Consider the following 21341-nt stretch of genomic DNA (forward strand, 5'->3'; position numbering starts at 1 on the left):
CTATATGTACACACACACACACAGTCAGAGGAGGGAGGTCACGGTGAGGGTCTGCGTCCTGGGACTTGTGCTGAAAGTCAAACATGAAAGAGCTCTACACTGAAGGCTCCATGGAACTCCCATGACATGTGACCAAGGTCAGGAAGCCGCAGCGGGGCTACGTTGCTCTGTTACTATTAACTCAACCTCACTGTCACACACTCACACACACACACACACACACACATATATATACACACGCATGAGCACGTACACCCACGCACAAGTTTCACACATGGACAAATGCACACTTCCTCCTCCTTGCACTCACACATACTCACTTTCTATCTGCACACACACACACACACACACACACATCGTGCATGAGTCGCTGAAGTAGCAGCATAGCTATGTTGTGATAAAGGCAAAGGCTCAAGGGGGTTAGAGCTCAGAGCAAGAAGCCATGGCCTGTCCTTGACCCTCCACTGGACCTTCATTATTTATACAGAGAGAGAGAGAGAGAGGGGGAGAGAGAGAGAGAGAGAGAGAGAGAGAGAGAGAGAAGGAAAGGGGAAATCGCCACAAACTCTAAAATTGGCAGTTGTAAGTGATTCTGAGCATCTTATCCCCTCAGTGGGAGTGTCACTCTCTTCATCATTCTCCTCTCACACTGAAATGAAAAATAACTTTTTTGTTGCTCATTCTAACTTACACCTATTTGATGACAAAAAAAAATGACACAAAATTTTACGTTTTTGTATTTTCATATCAAAAAAATCTCATTACTTTTACTTCCTGGAAAACTGAATATCTTTAGTGGAGACTTCATCAGGTCCCAGAAGGCATAAATAAAAATTCCAAACAATAAAACCATCACAGGTTTTTGAACAATCCTGCCCCTCCGCCCCTCCCATCAAATACATTGCTAACTGATATCCCATTGGTTTACACTTTTGAATGCCCCCTCCCCATATTATGTCCCGCCCCAACATCCTGTTTCAACAGAAAATACATCACATTAAGGAAGATGCTCTCAAAATGTGGTATCTACACCATGTCGCACCTTCCTTCCCAAAGAGATGAACCCATTTAAAGGATAAGTTTGGCAAAAAGACACAAATTTAACTTATCCTTTAAGTGCAGCCCATCCCACTTGATTCAGTCATGGGTCAGGCGTTCAATAGCTATGATCTGAGCCCATCGATCCCACAGGCCCGCAGAGACATGGAGAATATAACTGTTCCGATTCTCATCAGCGTCACCGGGGTGCAGCGGACCAAGCGCGCCCTCCGAGGCTCTGACGATACGGCGGGATTGATCTGCTTCAGTCAGGCCAAGTGTGAGCAGCCAGTCCTAATGCACTGTCGATATAAACACACCAGGGATTGATGGGGAAAGAGCTGCTGGCTCTACATGGCAGAGTGGAAGTATCCATTTCTGCCACGCCTGCAGCCGCTCGTCCGCCTGCATCTGTCAGAAGCTATTAGACTGACTCAGACGTAACCTCTCATCGCTGCATATGTTATTGGATATGCTATCAGGAAGTGTTTTTTTTGGGGGGGGGGGTTTATTCAAGAAGTAGAAGAAAAGCCAGTATTTGTGTGCCGATGAAGACTGTATAGGTGAAGCGTGTTCATTGTGACTGCTGAATAAAAACAGCTTATCCACTGTCTGTCCTTCCAGTTCTTGCAAGTTTTTTGCACCTCACATTGTCTTTCTTTTGTTTGAGTTGAGCTCCTCCAGCACCTAATTACCTCCACCAAGGAGGTTATGTTTTCGGTGCCGTTTGTTTGTTTGTCTGTTTGTTTGTCTGTTAGCAGGATTACGGAAAAACGACTGGCCCGATTTTCATGAAACTGCGTGGAAGGGTGTAGCATGGGACAAGGAAGAACTCATTACATTTTGGAGCGGATCCGGATCCGACTCTCGAACAAGCAATAATAGCACGAACCTTGGCGGAGGTCTGCGCTCTCCGAGTGCCCTTCTAGTTTGTTCTGATTTCTTCAACAAAAGTATGTCAGTGGTAAAAGAGAGGTTTTTCTAAGATTGTATCTTACTTTCAAAAACTCTGTTATAATCTATCAGTTATATTATTCTTTAAAACACAGTGACACTATGGGGAGTGGCTGCACCATGCCTCTACATGGTTTGTTTACATTAAACTCCTACAGAAGACAGGAAAAGAAGAAAGCCATATTTTCCCATATAGCTACTGGAAGTCGACAATTATCTCAATATCTTAATTCTTGGATTAAACAATGATAGACAGCAAAATCTACACTTACAAAAACTAGATATCCAAACTAATCCTGTTATAAACTCTATAAGAATGCTATACAAATATCACAGCACAACTATAAGTCCCACAGCAATAGTCTAGGCTATTGCTGTGGGATATGAGAAAAAAAATACATAAAGTACGATAAGGTCACTACATTATTGACGTGCGTAGTAATCTGTACACTTGTGCGTACCAAAGCTGGTTACCTGGTTACCACATTTCCATGGTAACCATGGAACTCAACAAATCTGGAAAACGGACAAGTGGGAAATGCCAAAATCTGTGGTAAATACTAAAATTCTAGACTAAATATTAGGATTTTTCTGCGCAAATAATGAAGTTTTATACCAGAGTAAAGTGCAGAGTTACATTCGCACCTGACGTGCCAGCAGAGCGCTGCGTAATTGCGGAAATATTAAAGCGTTGTTCATTTTTAAGGGACATTTGAACGTATCTGTGACTATGCACACTCACCCTTCTCAGAAAAACTTAAACCAAAAATGTTGTTCCGTTGTTTAAGATACAAACGATAAATAAACAGTTTACCGTTGCATCCAAATTGCTTGTAGGCCTATAATTTTAGTTCTACGTTTTATAATTTTGCGCTGAAGATGTCCCATGTCTGATCATTTTCATAGCATTCATATCATATTTCAGCTCTCATATCCCGCACTTTGTGTTTCCTTGCATCATCTTCCAGTAAAGTTTCCCAAAGAACTCCTTCAAAGAGCGACAAATTCCTAGCGGCCGCTGCTGGGGACCGAGAGCGGCTCGGCCTCAGTCTGCAGCGGGATGTGGCGCCGCTGGACCTGGACAGACAGGTACGGCATGGTGTGGGATAGCCTACTGTATTGATCCCCACATATAGGGGGATCAATACAGCAGGCTGACCACTTGCTCCGCCTTCTATAGACTTGCTCATTGACACTCAAGGAAATGTTAAGTTCTCTTTACTCTTTGGATGTGCTGCCACATTTATTCATCTGGACGGGTTTCCCACCCTCTTGCTCAAGGACACTTCAGCAGGGTGGAGGGGCTTGAACCTCCTTTATGAACAATAAGACATTTAGCCTACCTGAACAGTGGTGGGAAGAGTACTAGAAGTATTGTTACTTTGCTGGAATTACTGGTGTAAAAATCTACTTAAGTAAAAGTAAAACGTAGCTCATTTAAAATGTAGGCCTACTCAGAGTAAAGCTTACTGAGTTACTTTTTAGAAAAGAGAACGTTGTTTAGCTGTGATATTTTCCATGTGATTCTAAAAGGATGAGAGGCCAGTGTTCAAACTAGATTCTTTTAATTGGAAAAACTGGAAATTACAAAATAAAGTGCACAAACAAAGTAAAGCCAGATTACTCTTCTCTTCTCAGCTGACTGGAATGGCTCCACAATTGTCCAGTTTCTGATAGCCTACTTATGGAGAGCCACAAAATTTATACTCTGTAATGGATGTGATTTAAAATGTAGTGAAGCACAATACTTCAGTAAGTTACTGAAAATGCTAAAATGCTAAAAAAAAAAAGTACAAGTACACAAAAGCAACTCAATTACAGTAATAGGAGTAAATGTAATTAGTTACATCACTTGGTGAGGAATATGAATTAATGGACTAGTTTATGTTATATTATTTACTTTCTGAGGTATGGTCTGTGTGACACTAATTCACAACAGAAAACCATATTGGGAGAGCTCTGTGCGTGTGTGTGTGTGTGTGCGTGCACGTGCGTGTGTGTGTGTTGTCCTCCAGGGTCTCACAGCGCTCCACGTGGCTTGCCTCCACGGCCAGCTGGCCTGTATAGAGCTGCTACTGGACACCCGGCTGGTGGAGATCGACACCCGCGGGCCCCAGGGTCGCCGGCCCATCCACATGCTCCTCTCCCCCCAGAGCTCCCCCCGCTCCTCCGCCTGCCTCGCATACCTGCTGGAGCGCGGGGCTGACATCACCGTGTAGGGGCTTAATCTGGATTTTTTTTTTTTGTCCCTATGCTGTTTTCAGTTTAGTCGGCTTTATTTGTTTTAGGTTAGTCAGGTCAGTTTTTAACTTTATCTGTTGGATCCAGTTGCATTCAGCTGTCGCCCCTTCACACACACACACACACACACACACACATCTCATATCGCTAAAGTACAGTTTAATGGAAATGGAAAGTGTAAATAATATACATTATACAGTACAATAGTGAGATCATGATTACAATGAGATGGTGGTGGAAGTTTGTAGCTGCTGCTGCTACGGGTAACGATGGTAATGATGATGATTATGATGCCAACAGCGATGGTGATGATGATGATGATGGCAACAATGATGATGATACAGAAGATAATGATACCACTGATGATGATGATGATGATGATGATGAAGCTGGAGTAAAGTGTTGTGTTTTCATGACCAGCACCACAGACGCAGGACAGACCCCGCTGCACCTGGCTGCCGCTGAGGGCCTGCTGGACTGCGCAGAGATCCTGGTGCAGGCCGGGGCAGACGTGTTCGCACAGGACCGCATGGGACACACAGCTCTGGACCTGGCCCGCATCTGGTGCCACAGGGAGGTAGCTAGGTGAGAGGCTAAATGCCAGTTGAAACCCTGTTGAAGTTCGTAGGACCATCAAACACACAGCGAGTTCACCCTCGTAGCTCCATCTCAGCCTTCTCCCAAACTATTGACTACTGAATTTTCATTTGAGGTGAACTATTCCGTAAGGGAGTGCAAAATGTGTGTGTGAGTCACTGGACAGTTGTGGGTGTTTGTATGCATGTGGGTGGGTGGGTATGAGTGTGTGAGAGACGGTGCTTGTAATGCTGTAATGACTTTTCTCATTTACTGTATTTTGAACTTTAACAGATCTCTTTGTGTGTGTGTGTGTGTGTGTGTGTGTGCAGGTATCTGAAGAACTGCATGTGGCAGGCAGACAAGAAGAAAGAGATGGAGGGGAGGAAGCTAGTCCAGACTCTCTACCAGGATCTTGTGGATATGGCCAAACTGAATGATCACAAAAAACAGGTCAGTTGGGTAGATATTTAGTACGTTGTGACAATCCAAAATGTCCAAAATCCAAAACATCATCCCAAAATAGTGTGACTGAGAAGAACGTACCTCAGGCAAAACACTGATTTTCTCTAATTGTTTATAGACACACACAAGTGAATGAAATGTTAATTTATTAACTATAAAATGGATGCCTTATTGTGGAGAAGATGTTAATAGGAAGAATCTTAAACTTGATAAGGTCACCATTAAGAACAAGTTCTTACCAGTGCAACATTAGCATCATTTAGTCAGTATTTCAGTTTCAGTTGTTACACAATAATATTTTCAATATTCTAACAAATATCAAAGAAACAACATATAAATACACGTGCAAAAAGACTATCCCACTCCCCCTCTGTCTGATTTCAGATGCTTATAGAGGAGAAGATGGCAGAGTGGGCGAACAAGAAAGGCCTGCCCGTCCTGAAGGACTTCTCCCCCAGAGTCCTGTTGAGCCAGTACCACACACAGTGCCTCTTATCACAGCAGGACAGCTCCAGTCCCAAGCAGGCCAAGGCCCAGCGTAAACCCCAGCCAGGAGGTCCTCAGGCGGACTGGAACATCTCCGCCGACCCCACCAAGCCGCCCCCGGCCTCGGTCTCCAGGCTCCAGACAGTCCGGATGGGCGGCGAGCCAGAGAAACCCCCCAGAGAGCCGGACCTGAGGAACAGCGTCACACTGCGGAGGAGCAGCAGCGGGAAGCCTCAGTACATCACCAAGTGGGACGGCTCGCCCCGCGCCGCCCCCGACCTGCCGCTGGATATCCTCCAGAAGGTGTTGTTCCCCAAAGCCTTCCCTTCCAGGATCGCCTCCCCCCGGCACTTCCAGCCGCAGAACGTCCTGGACCTGCCGCGCCTCGGACGCCTCCAGGGGCAGAGCTCCTCCCCCTGGACGGAGGTGGCCATGCACCTGGCCGAGGTCCTGGAGCCCGGACACTACTAAGGAGGCTGGACTGCTGCTGTTTGGTGCCTAACCAAACCCCGAAGTCCCACTCTGTACTGCGCGAGCTTTAACCAGATCTGAAATAAGTGGATACTCGGTCTAAGCATCCTAATAAAAGATTAATCTTGGTTACTGACAGGCAAGGTAGTGATTTTATCGTTTTCATTTAGCCAAGTTCCTGTGCTCTCATATCTTCATCAAGTGTTACAAGGAACAAAGCTTTAGAGATGGAAACAAAGACATTCATGGACTTAAAAGTCATATTTTTATATTCAACATAGTTTTTTTCAAATTAAATTAACAGAATGTTAACAAAATTAACATAGAAGAATTATAATTAATGGATTTTATTCCCATTTTGTCAAAACATTTGTTGTATGAATTATTTTTAGATGCCTTGTGGTATCCTTTGTACTCTCATACACCAGCAGCAGTAACAGGCGTAAAAGCAGACTGGTAGTGTTGCTAGCTGAAGCACCCAGACGCCCCACAACTTCAAGTCAAAGTGACAAAATTTAAACGCCACACACTCCAGACGCTGCGCCTCCAAAAGGGGGTAAACAGAGGGGTGACCAAAAGGTGAGAACACCTCGGTGAACTGGGTCACCTGTCACAGATGTAGCCCTGCACTTCCACTGATCCCCCCCAGGGAACTGACTCAGTGTCCAGGTGAGAGCCTGTCAACAGCATGGGTGTGTGCGTATGACTGCGAGCTGTGGCCTGTCAGCTATAGATGTGTGTGTGTGTGTGTGTGGAGGAGCCGTGGTTTTGTCTTGTCCTTTACTTCATGAAGCACTTCACACCCCAGTGGGGGTGAAAGTGCACACCACCCTCAACCTGGTGCGCCTCCTGTGACCGAGCCACATGGGACTTGGAGATAGCTGCAGTAAACAATAATGCCGTGTAGCTGCGCAAAACCTGGCACGCACACACACACACACACACATTGTTGACAGTAATGGGAGTTGGGTGTGTGACAGCCGGTTGGCATATATCCAGTGTTGGGCAAATATTGTTTTTAAATAGCCAGATTGAATTCAAATTGAAAATACCACGGATTGGTGGCTCTATCGAATTTCTGTACTTTGCTTTTATTTCCTGGAACATCAACCAGGCAAAAAGAGCCATTTGAGCCGCTATTTCAACAAAAATTATTTTATTGTACAGCTGTCTGCATACCAGCCAACAATGAATTCCACTCGGTAATCAGTAAAAAGAATTTCAGACACCATGTAACTGCCTCTTTAATAGTTTTTTCATCAAACCACTTCAGCAGCTTTTGTCTCCCAACACCATAACCTTACAAGAGTCATTGCGCAGGTTCTGTCTTTATAAGTTTTGTTCTCATTGTTTAGTGTCTTCGATGTCAGGTTTATTCACCAATCAATGTACAAAAATCACTTCTTCATCATTGAGACTTATTAAAAACAGTCCAGGAAAGATGAGCAGGTTGCAAACTATGGCGCTGGTGATTAATGAACGTGTAGTGTAGACATAAACCCTTATGTGGCCACATACAGTAAATGATCCAGAGTGGGAGATCCCTTCTAGCTCATTTAAATTTAAGGGTTTATTTCAATTTATAAACTTACTCCCTTCCAAGTGCCTTTGTTAACCCCGTTCATAGATGTGAGGTGAAGGTCTGTAGGGTGGTTACACCATAATGTTCACGTCACACCTTCGCTATCCGAACAGTGGCGTCTTCATGGATCAGAAGTCGATTCCCCAATATTATCTGCACGACAGACTCTGCTCTCGCTCGCTTGAGGTAGTCTTGTCAATGCATCTGTGGCAACCGGAGGCTCACCACAGCAGCATTTCTAAGTTTATCCTCCAGCTCTTGCAGCCACTCGCACCACTTTACCAGCCAAACTGGCTTTTGGAATAGAAATCAGCCCTGGATGGTTTCCTGCTCAAGTGGCAGACAAAAGCCACAATTTAGCAGAATCCCTTCTAGGATCGCCTCCCACCAAAATACACAGGCTGGACATTAAGATGCGGCCAGAAAGTACCTCTACCCTGTCTCACTTAACCCCTTATCTGAAGTCAACTGAAGACACACACACACACACACACACACAGTGTCAGAAATCAACTTTTTGGTTTACCTACCAAGGCCTGGTAAACTAAAAATGATATTACCTACCAAGAATAATTTTTAACCAGCCAAGAATTAATATGCGTTCTTCATAGAAATGCGTCCTACCAGTTTTCAAAGCCATTTTGTGTACAGGTGGTTCTGTGTGAAACATTCAATACAGAGACAAGAGCAGATGTATTCAGCTCAAAAAGGTACCGGCCAGTGTCGAGGGCGACTCTTAACGTTTTATCAACCAAAGGCATTTTACTGGCATCTGGCGCTTGGCGGCTGTTAATTTCAGACTCTGCACACATACACTTCAATACCAAAGCTTATAAAACAGGAGTCCGATGCTGGCAATAAGAAAGCACTGCGCTACAGGCAAGACCCCAGAACGGTCTCTAGTAAATGTTGGCAGTCAATACAGAGAGACAGACAGACAGACAAAGACAGACGAACGTGTCCTGTGTAAACTCGTCGGCTCGTCCTGCAGGAAGCTCTGTTCATTGGTCCGTCCCCTCGATGTGCTCCTCTTCTTCTTCTTCTTCTTCTCCCTTCAGCCACTTAGTTCCATCCAGAATGTAACTCCTCAAGTCCTTTTCTAGCTCCCCTGCTCTTTGATGCCCTCCTCCCTCCTCCCCCTCCCCACACTTTGCACCCCAAGTCCGGCTCTGCTCCCCCCCTCAGTACATTTTCTGTCGGCTGGGCAGCACTGCCTCCTTGAGGAAAGAGAATACGAGGAGGATCCCGGACCGCTTCCCCCTCTTGCCCTTGGTGAAGTAATTAGACACCACGTCATCTGGAATAAAGACAAGGAAGACACTGGTTATTAATTATCCATCACGTAATTTAACCTCAACATAGTGAAGTAGGCGTCTGACAAAAATAAACCTCCCAACTCTAGACTGATTTTTTCTTCACAAAATAGCTTCTTTAAAGGATTACACCCATATCATCTCTTATTTGACTTTTGCTTAGTACTTTGGAATTATGGACTGAAGGAAAATTTTGGTAGCCATGTTTTTTGCTTGATGACAATGCACTTTTGACATTATCAAATGAGTTTTGAAAGGGTTTCATAAGCCCAAAAGGTCAGAGACTTTTCTCAGCCCATAGAAGAGCTTGTAATCCTTAAACTGAAGGGAAAACATGAAAATAAACAATATTTTGCAAGATAACTGGCACGTCACTAAGCTTACAACCACTGGCATGCATCCAATAAATACTGGCCACTCAGAGATTAAATTGCTACCAGTGCTCCCGTCACACAATCCTCAGTGGAGGAGAAATTTGTGTGCGTTTCCCTTCAAGAGGAGCTCACCTCCTTGCTGCATGGTGGACGGAAGCACATTTTCCCCCGCTGAGAGTGACACGAAGAAGGAGAAGGGGATTATCCACAGGCAGATGGTGAAGTACGCCAGCACCTTCACACCAGAGAGGGACACAGGCAGGATGGTTAGACAAGGGATGGAGAGTTTTGGATTTGGTACGAGAGTGAATCGGTCTTTTCTCATTTCATAGAAAGTGCTATGCGTGACTGACTGCTCCAACTCCAGGCCGAACTTAACATCATGAATATGAGATGAAGCTTACTTCTGAGAAGGGATAATACTCTTCTGCGAAGTACTGGAAGGCCATGTAGTGGTTAACCACCACCAACACTGCAGAGCGGACAGCGAGGGGAAAGGAAACAGAGGTGGAGACAAAGAGAGACGTTACCTCATCTACATCTTACTGACACGTGCATTGATGAGATTACTTAATGAAATTACTAGTAATTCCACATAGGCTTCTCCTTCCAGCTGACTAAAGGGAAGCTGTCTTTTAAGCTGAAAGTGGATACCAGAGTTGATGATCAAACAACTATTTTATTTTAATTGATGCCGATTAGATGTCAAATATGGAACATTTTCTGTCACAATTCAACAATAAATTAACATACCTAATGATAAAAACCTAGTCTTCAAATAACAAATGACCACAACAAATAATGAATGCTCACATCATCAAACAATGAATATTCATGTCAAATAATGAAAATCCAAACATCAAATAATGACTGCACATATCAAATAAGGCTAGTCTGTTTTAAGGAACAGAAAGCCAAAGCCTGTATCTTTGATACTCACCACAGGAGAGGATGAAGTTGGGTGAGCTCAGCAGTATGTAGGGGAACGTCTGCAGGAGGCCAAAGTACACCAGGTTGGTGAAGAGGCCAACTCCCACCATCAACACTGGGAAGCCTTCAAAAAGGTACAGACCCGCCAGCACACCTGTCGAGAACTGGACACATTCACACAAAATATAGAGAGGGTTATTCTGCATCTTAGCCCCCACAAACTACTCTGTTACCACCAAACTGGGAGATTCAATACTGATCAAAAGTTTATAGTAATTTAATCTCTTTAATCTCATTCTCCGCTGTTGAGAACTGTGGACAAAGATAATGAGATTAACCAAATTCTGTGGCTTTTCCTTGTCTATCCCATCATATATCCATATCCACTGACTTTTAAAAGCAAGTGCATAAGGAAAATAATACTGATCTATATCCACCTACTCACCAGTATCATGTACTTTATTATTCGGCTGGTGGCGACTGTGTATTCTTCTATTAGTTCTGCCAAGTAGTACAGGCCGGCAGCTGGGTGAAGAGAAAGACAAGCTGATGAACAACCAAACAACAATAAAGCAAAGAACCAGAATGCTTTATAATCATGAAATTAACACAAGCCACCAGACAAATGCTGAAAATGTTTCACTGTGGCTGGTAAATGTATTCACGCTACCTGCCACTTTGACAGATAACCAAATATTTGGAGGCTCAAAAATCAATTTGACTTGTTAATTTCGAGAGAGCAGCAGGTAAATTTTAAAATCCACCAGCCATTTTGGTTTGTGCATGAAAAATTTATTCCCTGGATACGCAAAGCAACACAGATCATATGTCAGTTCCATAAAATAAGTAAATACAGCATTACAAAAAACACACAACACAGACAAGACCCACAGTTACCAAGCCCATGTGGAAGAAGGCCTAAAGGTGCCCCCCTCCCAAAAAAACTAGTCAAAACATCTATGCCAGGGGCAGAGGAAGGTGACAGCTCGCACTGCAGAGGCTCATGGGAGAGTCTGTGCTTCGTCACGCAAAGGCAACCTGCACTTTCCAAAAGACAAGAGGAGAAAGAAACTGAAAGAGAGAGAGAGAGAGAGAAGAGGGGGGGCAGACTGCTTTGCACTTTTGAACCCCATGCTCGACTGCTAGCGGTAATAAACCCTGTAACACATAATGACAGGCACCAAGCAGACTGACACTCGCCCTAAACTTTCAACGTTGGACAGCTTGCCACACAGAAAAAAAAAATGAAAAAGAAATTGTGACATTTTATTGAAAGTAGTGCTGCTGGGTTGATCAAACGTGTGCCAAATTCACCAGTGGACCCTAACGATTTGGGAAAGGCCTTCAGTCAGGTTCTGCAGGGTATTTATGTTTGACAATAAGCAAGGCAGCAGACAACTGGCAGATTTTAGTTTACAGTCACATACTCTTTGTGCAAAAAGAGAAATAGTATCTATACATTTTTCCATTTCGAAAATTAATACTTTTTCCAGACCTCAATTTCAGACTGGGCTTTATCATTTTGTTCAATGTGATGTCTGCTGACAGTGGCTGGACATTTTGACTGTCAGCTACACTATATTATTCTATAGCTGGAGATTATTCTTCACAACAAATGTCAGCTGTATGTGAAATGTACTGTACTGTACTGTAAGTGAAGTCACATTTGGGTCTACAACTACATTGCCTGCTATTATATGTATAACAGGACCTATGAACAGAACAACTTTGTGTGCAATTCCCAAACTTTTCAAGAGCTGGAAATGAGCAAATTCATCTTCCAGACCCCTTTAGGAAGCTGTCTGGAGAAATGACAGCAAGTATCGCTGCTGTTGTCTGAATCTGACAGAGACTTTGACAGCTACCACACCTGTGAGCTGCAACAGGATACGTGGCCAGGTAACTGACAACGTGGACAGATTCTTTGCCAAGCTTTACTTGACTGTTGGAGCACACCATTAACTTACTGAACAAGCTAAATGTGTGGTTGACACGGCTTGAGTCAGTCAACTGAACCGCGCACACCTCTCTCTGGTGGTGCATGTTAGGTAACTAGCTTGTGAACTAACGTTACAACATTATCTAATGTATACAAACGAAAATGTCACTGCTAGCTAGTTCACATTAGCTGGCAAGCTAACATCTTGGTTAAAGGCTACTGCTGGGCGCTAACGTTAGATTAGCTGCGTAGCTCACTGCCTGTTAGCTAACTATATGGCCAAAGTACTCGCTGATGCATCGATTTGTACAACGCCACATCATGATATTATCGATAAGACAGGAGGGGTGAAGAGAGAAATGAATGCTATTTATATTCATCAGGTCAAACGCTCGTTTGATGTTTGGGGAAAATATTTAAAGAAAACAACAACGGTACGGCCAAACATTTTAGTTGTATATCCCACGTTTATTTGATTATCTACAACCTAAAAATAAAAATAAACTCCTTTTAAGTAAATAAAAATGAAGTTGCTGTCTTCGCTGCCGTAACTTCCTGTAGCTGATCCCAACCGGTAACGTTAGAGAACAAACTAGCAAGCTAGCTAGCCATCAGCTTTTTAATAAACTTACTTATTCTGATAGATCAGACTACCGTTTGTGAAGACATTTTATTACCTATACAGTAATACGCCTCTGGTCGATGCTTACACACCCGCTGCTTTGTAAAATGAATGACGGCCCATTAAATGGTGCAAGTTCAGTTGCTGACTTGGTCGGCTAGCATTAGCAAGCAAACGTTAGCTAGCACTTGCAGGGACTCCCCATACACTTACCGATTGCTAGAGTGACGAAGGATATCTGGATCACCAACGACAACCAACTCAGTAAATAAATAAACCACATCTCGCTGCATGTGAAACAACACACATAAATATGAAAATATTATATAAAAAATGACTATTAGCTGCTAACTGAGCTAATGGTCAAAGTTCCTCCCCCTGTCGTTCCTTCAGATGCTGAGGAGAGCAGGACAAGAGCCTCCGTCTCAAGGAAGGAAACTCTTGTTTTGGTTATATCGCCGCCTCTGGCCGGAGGAGAACTGCAGGGTTTTGTTGATGAAGTACAAAGAAGATCAGTGTAAGATGCAGACATACTGCAAGACAACACTCCACTGATTTCTGAAATCCACAGGAGCGTTTCATTTTACATGAATAATATTGTCAATCTGTTGCACTAGCAATGTCTAGTCTAGTCTAGTCTTGCTTATTTATATAGCCTGTTCACAAGCCTGTCTCAAAGGGCTTTACATAGCATATACAGTTCAAGTCATATACTGTACATCATATAGACATAGTACATATTTATACACATCATATACATCCTATACTATGTCATATACATACTTCATATACATCATTAACTACGACATGTCCATATTTATACATGATATACCATCATATACCATGCTACACACAAACACACTCATGCCTATGGGCAATTTTAGGGTCTTCAATTCACAATTCACAGTCAGCAATGGAATATTATCAAAATAAAAAAGTGTGTGTTTCAGTAGTTGTGCCTGTAGTAAAGGCATAGTGTGCTGCGATACCAGATCCTCTTTCTGTTTATATCAGTGGATCCGCCGTTGCAGAGTTAGTATCAGTTTCAGAACCTCTCTCTCTCTCTCTCTCTCTCTCACACACACACACACACATACACATGCATACGCACATACACACACAGTGGCTTTCATGTGCATGGACTCAATAACAAGGAAAGGGCGTAGCCTACATTATTTCAAAAGCTAACACCTTTGAGATTCTGGAGGGAAACAATGAAAAATGTATGCTGGAGAGTGAAAAGGCAGACCTTCTAGTAAAAAGAGCTAAATAAAGTAAATATATAATGCGAAACAGTGTGAAGACACTAAAATGGTGTCAGAGTCAGAAGTGAGAGTAATCCCATCCCCTCTTCAAATGCTTTTAACAAAGGGAGATAGAAAGTGTGGTGTGTGTGTATTCATTCATGTGTGCATGTGTGTATGCATGCATGCACACATAAATATATAGCCTATATGTGTGTGGAGGTGTGAAAACAAAAGGCGACCTCCTGCATTTAAAGATACTTTCAGGAGGGAGATAGATCACCTGAGGCTCTTAACTCAACGACACCTCAGGCCTCTGGGTGGAGGAGCATTAATGTGTTTAAATGGCATCGAGCTATAAAGGAGAAAAACACCTAGGGAGAGGGTGAGAACGAGAGAGAGGGAGAGAGAGCCTTAGTGTTTTTTTAATGCTATTTCCCATCTATTTCCCGTGGCAGAAATGCATAGTCCTGCAACTTGCTGAGACCTACACACCCAAGCACCTAAAAAACAGACTGGGGTTAAATGGCATTTGAAAATATTCCTTTGCTTTTATTTTACCCTGCTTGGTGTACCAGCTGGGATTTGCCGCTTTTTCGTGAACTTACCTGACACTGTATGAATTCTCCCTGATCCAATAAACCCCTCCCATCTGGCACTCCAAGCAGGCTAAAAGAAACATTAACAAGTATTTGCTTATAGGCTACTACTTGACCCAGTTCTGATTATGTCTTTATCTTATCTCTATCTCTCTCTCTTCAATAGAGACCAAGGTCAACCAATGATTTCTTGCAAGAAATCACTGAAGCACTTAATGGATGTATTCATTTGCTATATATGCAGAGATATAATTGGTTCCTTTGAAATCAAAGCAACAACTATATTCAGCAATTCACCAACAATTCATGAACTTGTGACAGTTTGGGTTTACTCAACAAAGTCATCTTTAATACATCAGTATATGAAAACAGCAATTACAGTTTGACCACACTGTTTCTAAATGATGTTTAGAAATGATTTTCCTTCCTCCTCTTGCTCTCAGTTCTCCTGGCTGATGATCAGTGTCGACGCTCTGATGCGAGAATCCCTCTTCTCCCTGTTCTGCTTCAGCCTGCGGAGCACAGGGGCGCCGTCGCTGTCGCCCGCCCAGGGAAGAGCGCCCGCTGCTGGGGCACACGGCTGACCCGGCTGGGGGTCTGACCAGGAGATCACCACACCATCAGGTTAGGCATGAATCACAAGAACAAGTTTTGTCAGTATTGGCACTGCAGTAGCACAGATACTCTCTGCACAGCTGAGGTGGGCGAGCCTGAGAGTGATCTGCTGGTACACTTTTCACACTTCTATCAATGTCTTTCCAGTTATAGTATCAAACTTTATTTGCATCACACTTTTCAAAAGCAAAGTCACAGTGCTTCATTGTCAGAAAAATAATTTCACAATAATTAAACAGTAAACAAAAGAACTAGAAATGAATGCAAATAAGTTGAAAATAACAATAAGGGGAAATAGGAGATGGTGAGAGTGATCTGCTGGTAGACTTTTCACACTTGTATCAAAAATTCTCCCTCATAATAGTAATACTATTAAACTTTATTAGCATACCACTTTTCAAAAGCAAAGTATCGCAGAGCTGCATTGTCAGAAAATAATTTAAAACACTAAAACCAGTAAGCGCTACAAATGAATGCAAAAGCATATTAAAAAACAAAAAATGTTTAAAATAATAACAATAAAAGACAAAGAGACACCACATGTGAGTGACAGGACGGCCTACCGTGTGTTTGGGTGGAGGAGGGCTGGTTCTGGCCTTCTCCCATGGCTCTCCTCCTCCTCTGCAGCACCAGCAGCAGCTCCGCCTCCCCGACGTTTCGGCTGATTCTCCTCCTGGACGGCGTCCTCCGGTGGCTCTGACGACATTTCACCGTGTCCTGGTGTGTCGGATGGTTAGACACACGTCAAAGTTGCATCAAAACACAGTGGGTTAAGACAGTTATAGTCATCTCCCACTAAAGTTTATACACTGACTGGTTAAAATGTCTAGTTTAAGGTTATAAGAGGCACCATTTTGAGGCAATGTAACCCTAACCCGAAGGACAGCAGTTTGTAAATAGGACAAAATTATTATGGATAACCTGGTAAGCTATAGGAAACACGTATGTTTTGTTTTTTTTAGTTATTAGGTGTTTAAATGCAGTTTCATTTAAGTTAAAGAAACAAAAATGTTATTAAAATATTTTAGTTCATGAAGTTGCCCATCTTCATTGCTTCTGAAAAGTGCTTATATAGCATTTTTCTAAAAGCAGAGTTTACAAAGTGCTTTTCAGGAAGGCATAAAAATAAGAAAAGTAAAATACATAAACAGGAGCTGAAAATAGGAAACACAAACAAGAGAAAATAGGTTAAAAGAAGAATAAATAAATACCTAAAATAGAAAACATGAGAACCAGCACAAGATTAGAAGTAGGTCTTGGTAACAGGAGGTCCCACAAGACCAACAGCCACCAATATAAACAAGAACACTTATAAAGGTGGGTAAACTTTATTTAGTGAGTTTACCCTTCTCCACAATAATGACTTCTTGTGACTTTGTGAGTTCAAGTACAGTTCATTGCCTCTGCGTGTCTATTTCATTTCCCCATCCCTTATTTCCTGTCACTCTCCAACAAAGCATAAACACCATGACCACCAATTCATTTTAAAGTTATTACCAGCATTCCTTTCAACTCCAGAATAGCTGATTTTCTGTTTTCGTTCCTCTGCTCCTGCAAGAATATCAGATTTTTGTCTCCAATTAGCAACTGGAACTGTATTTTTTTTTTTTTTTGTATTTTTTGAGAAACAGCAACTGAAAAGGTTACTGACCTTCCAGGAGCTTTCATCCTCCTGTGAACCCGCCTGAGGAAGAGAAGTCAGGTGTTAATGCTGTGACAGTTTCTTATTCACTGCTTTGGATTTAAACGTTTTTGGATTTCAGTTTTAGGTTGCTCTGGATAGGAACGTCAGCTAAATGCCGAAAATTTAAATACAATTCTAGACACTATAAGCAAATGAGGAAAAAAGTGAACTGTATGTCCACCTGAGTCCTGCTGGTGGTCTTCAGGACGATGCCTTTCCTTATTCTCTCCATCATCTCATCCACCGCTCTGGCCTTTATGTCCACCAACGGCGCCGGCTCTGAGAGATTGGAAATAAATAAATAAAAAAAGCGAAATTGTTGTCTTTAAAGTGGTAACCTGTGAGATTCTTGTTTGGGGGATTTTGCTGACATCTTTGTTGCTAAGCGCTCTTTGCTGTGGTGTTTCTGCACTGCACTTCCCAGAGATCACCTGTCAATCAAACAGTGTGTCCAGTACTGTGACTTTGTCTTTTTCCTTTTTCTGTTGATGCAGTTTGAGTTTCTGTAGGATACTCCTATTTTCTCAGTCTGTTCAGCCATGGTGGCTATCGCTGCTCATGCTAAATACCCGGTTCTTATTCTGTTTATTACAAACAAACCGGAAACGTAAAACGCATCACTTCCTGTGTGCCAGAGGAAAGACGTACCAGACACCATGTTCAGACTTTAAACTGACTTTAAAAGAACAACATCATATTGTCCAACCTATTTTTTTTCCAAATACAGGACCTAAAATACAACCTAAAAAGAGATCCAAGTATCTGTGTACATACATGTCAGATAATGTAGAACAAAATCCCTTCTTATGCTAAACTAATTTCTGAGAAACCAGACAATATCATATTGTTTCGCACATTGGTTCTGAAGGTGAGACTAAATTTCTCAAACCGGGATTCAAGGCTGGAAAAGTTCAAGAACCCCTGTTTTATAAGCTTTGTCTGACATTACATCAGGAGTCATTAAGTTCAGGGTTTAAATTAGGTTTTGTGTTTCCTAATCTGTGATTTAAATGTTGTAATCTGATGATATAATAGCAATCGAATGTAAGTACTCAGAGTGTGACTCTTGCCCACTCACTGTTTTGATCAGCTTTGCTGGCTCTGTCTTTCCTCCTGTTCCTCAGGACGTCAAGTGGACTAGAGAGAGAGAGAGAGAGAGGGAGAGAGAGAGAGAGAGAGAGAGAGAGAGAGAGAGAGAGAGAGAGAGAGACAAGACAGAGAGAGAGAGAGAGAGAGAGAGAGAGAGAGGGATAACAGGGGTCAAATCATTATATTCTTCACTGAAATCAAACTGACTGGTGAAAAGATGTCTTCTTTACAAGGTGACATTACATTTAATAGAAACAAGCAAGAATTAGATTCTACATCTAAACAACACAGATCTTTACTTATTTTGTACTTTGTTATATGACCATCGATCAATGCATGAACACATAACTCATAAAATGTCAATCAAAGGCTCTTCAATATTTTGGCAGGGATGAACAGTGATGTTTACCCCCAAAAATGTTATTCTTGTCAGGGTGGAAAAGCCTGTGAAACAGCATTTAGACCGTCATGTGACACTAAAACTCTCCATTGAAACCCAAACTCCCCGTTGAAATTCTCTATAGGCGGGTTTGGCAGCTCCTTAAGGCCGACCTTTTCAATGGTAGGAGAAGCTCTGGTTTGAATGGGACATACTTGATGACAGTGGTGGGAGGTGGAGGAGGAGGAGGTGGTGGAGGTGGTGGAGGAGGAGGAGGAGGAGGAGGGATGGAGTTCTCCTCCTCTGGTTGGTCAGTTTTCTCCTGCTTTTTCAGTGTATCCTGTAGCTGTTCCACTGCAAAGAAGAGGAAAACTTAAACTTTAATGTTAAGCTTCAGAAACTAAGAGAGAATCAGTGTGATCCAAATGAGAACAAAAGACTTTCATAGTTTCACTTGCACCCATACTAAATGTAAACGATATTAGGAAACACCGGTTCGCTGAAATTCAAATCCAGGTGAAAGCTACAGTGCCTTAGTGATTTCACCTATTAAATCCACTTTAGACATGATGGGGAAGACACAAGTGAAAGAAGGATTTTCCAGCCTTGAGACAGCTGAGACATAACAGGGAATTAGAATCGAATCCAGACACAGCACAGGATTTTGCAAAAAGGAATGCGTACATTTGGGTCAAACTGCATTTGTAAATAATTCTTAGAGGTTTTTGTGCGTTCATGTGCATGGTGAGAAAATCCGACATCTGTGACTTCCAAGTCTGCTACTACAAGCCGGCATTCATGTGCCGGCTTGTGGGAAAATAAAACCCGGTAGACATAGACATTTTTTCGCCTTGTTGAGAAGGTTAAAGAAGGTTTCACCATTGCGTCATAACTCGAAAACTCAAGTAGCAAAATTTTCTCAGAGTTTCCTACTTTGGAGGGCGTTCACATGAAATTTCCAAGTTGGAAAGTCGTTTTTCCGATACATCCGACAGCACATGAATGCACAATTTGTTTTACCCTTATTGGACGACCAGCTGAGGTGATTTACTGCTTAGGACAAAACAAGAAGTGCATGAATATTTAGACAATCACAGGAAAGTATTTGAGTATCAATTTAGATGCTTTTCTTTGATTCCCAGTTTACCTGAAACTATCTGATCATCCTGATAAACCCCACCCATCTTATTTTCTATGCTGTCTACCTTCTTCCTGGAGCTGTTTGACGCCGTTTTGAGCCTCTGACAGTTGAGCTTCCAAGGCCTTCCTCTCCTCCTCACTCCTCTCCAGCTCTCCTCTCAGTTTCTGCAGCTCAGAGAGGATGCTGCTCTCTTCCACAGCGCTCTCACTCTGTTTTACCTGGACAGGGAGATGAGGGAAATGGAGGGGGGCAAGATGGAGGATATAAATAGAGCGAGAGAGGATAGCATTATGTTCTCTCTGTTGCAACTTTTACCTCTCGCTCTTTCTGTTTCAGTCTGTTACTCTCTCATAACACTCATGTCTCTCTCTCACGCTCTCTTAGTCTCTCTCTCCCCACCCACACACACACACACACACACACACACACCTGGTCCTGGTAATAGCGCTGTATATCACACAGGGCCGTGCTGATGCTGGCCACTTGTTCCAGAGCCTGCTGCAGCTGCAGGCCGGTCTCTGTGCTCTGCAGCAGGATCACGCTCTGTCTGTGAGCCTCCTTCTGCTGCACCAACATCTGACAACACAACATCCAGATCAGATCAATTTACCTTCACATTTTGACAACTTGCCGGCTTGTCCTAAAATGGAAAAAAAATACACCAAATAAAAGTAAACCACCCTTAGTGGTAAAAATAAACAGATTTTGAGTGTTAATGTGCTATTTTTCTCCGGCACTTGTCACAATGTAGAGAAAATGTTTTCATATGGCTGATTAACTGAATGATGACTTGTAAGTCTTGTCTTGCCCATTCTCCTCCTCTCATTCTCCCCATTGGTTTCAATGAGGAATAGCAGCAATGCCAACAGGATGTTTTGGGAGTAGCTAGAGGACAAATCTTTAATTTTCCTCCACATGATGATAAGTGCCTCGTGAAGAAAATTGAAAAATATCAAGCTATCCCTATGAGTTCATTAGGAAAACATTATGTTGAAAATCTGATTAAAATGCAAGTGAAATCCTTTCTGAGAGATGTAAAATCAATCAACCAATCGATAATCCTGCAGAGGATATGAGTTGATTTTGTTTTTATTTGGAATTTTAAATCTCTAATGAAGTGCTCTAATGAAGGCTTTTCTTGCATTAGTGTTGTGTGGTGTGTGCCCGGCTAAATAGGTGAAATGTGAGTATTGTATGCAGTCATTTTTCCCCAATTTTGGATGTGCTATGTCACTCTTTTATAACTAGTTATGTTGGACTCATAATCTGTCAGATTCACACACACAGTCAGACAGAGAATAGGAAGTGGGAGCCAGTGGCTTTCATTTCTGTCTTTCTGCTATAAAACCAAAACTCAGTTTTGGGGAACACACACATGACACATGTAAGCTCTGTGTCAGAACATGCAACATTAGGCTACACACTGAAAATTACACTGCTCTAATCTCTGGTCTTACACTCCCTTCAGCAGAGAACCATTTTCACACAGCAATTAGTACCATTATTTCGTACATACACACAATCGCAACCCTACACACACACACAGTCACACAAAGAGACAAAGATACACACACACACACACACACACACACAAAACTC

The 21341-nt window shown here is 42.5% G+C and overlaps 3 protein-coding genes across 3 annotated transcripts in view; 1 reads left to right on the forward strand and 2 right to left on the reverse strand.

Annotated features, from left to right (window-relative positions):
- The first annotated feature begins 1143 nt into the window (after positions 1 to 1143).
- On the forward strand, positions 1144 to 6494 carry ankrd53 (ankyrin repeat domain 53). The gene is made up of 6 exons (XM_071523545.1): positions 1144 to 1316; positions 2961 to 3081; positions 4008 to 4207; positions 4654 to 4818; positions 5142 to 5262; positions 5659 to 6494. Exons 1-6 carry the CDS (start codon positions 1144 to 1146, stop codon positions 6229 to 6231), a joined length of 1353 nt encoding a protein of 450 aa, XP_071379646.1. The 3' UTR covers positions 6232 to 6494.
- Positions 6495 to 8957: 2463 nt separating this feature from the next.
- On the reverse strand, positions 8958 to 13373 carry tex261 (testis expressed 261). The gene is made up of 6 exons (XM_071523525.1): positions 13205 to 13373; positions 10876 to 10955; positions 10441 to 10594; positions 9905 to 9972; positions 9633 to 9735; positions 8958 to 9110 (listed from the first exon to the last, which is right to left on the reverse strand). The coding sequence occupies exons 1-6, from the start codon at positions 13272 to 13274 to the stop codon at positions 8995 to 8997; spliced, it is 591 nt and encodes a 196-aa protein (XP_071379626.1). The 5' UTR covers positions 13275 to 13373; the 3' UTR covers positions 8958 to 8994.
- A 1795-nt stretch (positions 13374 to 15168) lies between these two features.
- Positions 15169 to 21341, reverse strand: part of shtn2 (shootin 2) — a 15385-nt gene continuing 9212 nt past the window's right edge. Inside the window, exons 9-17 of the mRNA XM_071523549.1 lie at positions 20172 to 20318; positions 19807 to 19960; positions 18817 to 18955; positions 18212 to 18270; positions 17315 to 17412; positions 17101 to 17133; positions 16947 to 17000; positions 16013 to 16166; positions 15169 to 15431 (exon numbers count right to left, since the gene is read on the reverse strand). Coding sequence (XP_071379650.1) covers positions 15274 to 15431; positions 16013 to 16166; positions 16947 to 17000; positions 17101 to 17133; positions 17315 to 17412; positions 18212 to 18270; positions 18817 to 18955; positions 19807 to 19960; positions 20172 to 20318 — 996 coding nt within the window. The 3' untranslated portion in view covers positions 15169 to 15273. The remainder of the gene's footprint in view (positions 15432 to 16012; positions 16167 to 16946; positions 17001 to 17100; positions 17134 to 17314; positions 17413 to 18211; positions 18271 to 18816; positions 18956 to 19806; positions 19961 to 20171; positions 20319 to 21341) is intronic.

The sequence above is a fragment of the Centroberyx affinis genome, unplaced genomic scaffold (assembly GCF_046629955.1).
Source record: "Centroberyx affinis isolate AG114_WGS23_722 - 3 ecotype Tasmania unplaced genomic scaffold, CSIRO-AGI_Caff_v1 ptg001094l_1, whole genome shotgun sequence".
NCBI lineage: Eukaryota > Metazoa > Chordata > Actinopteri > Beryciformes > Berycidae > Centroberyx > Centroberyx affinis.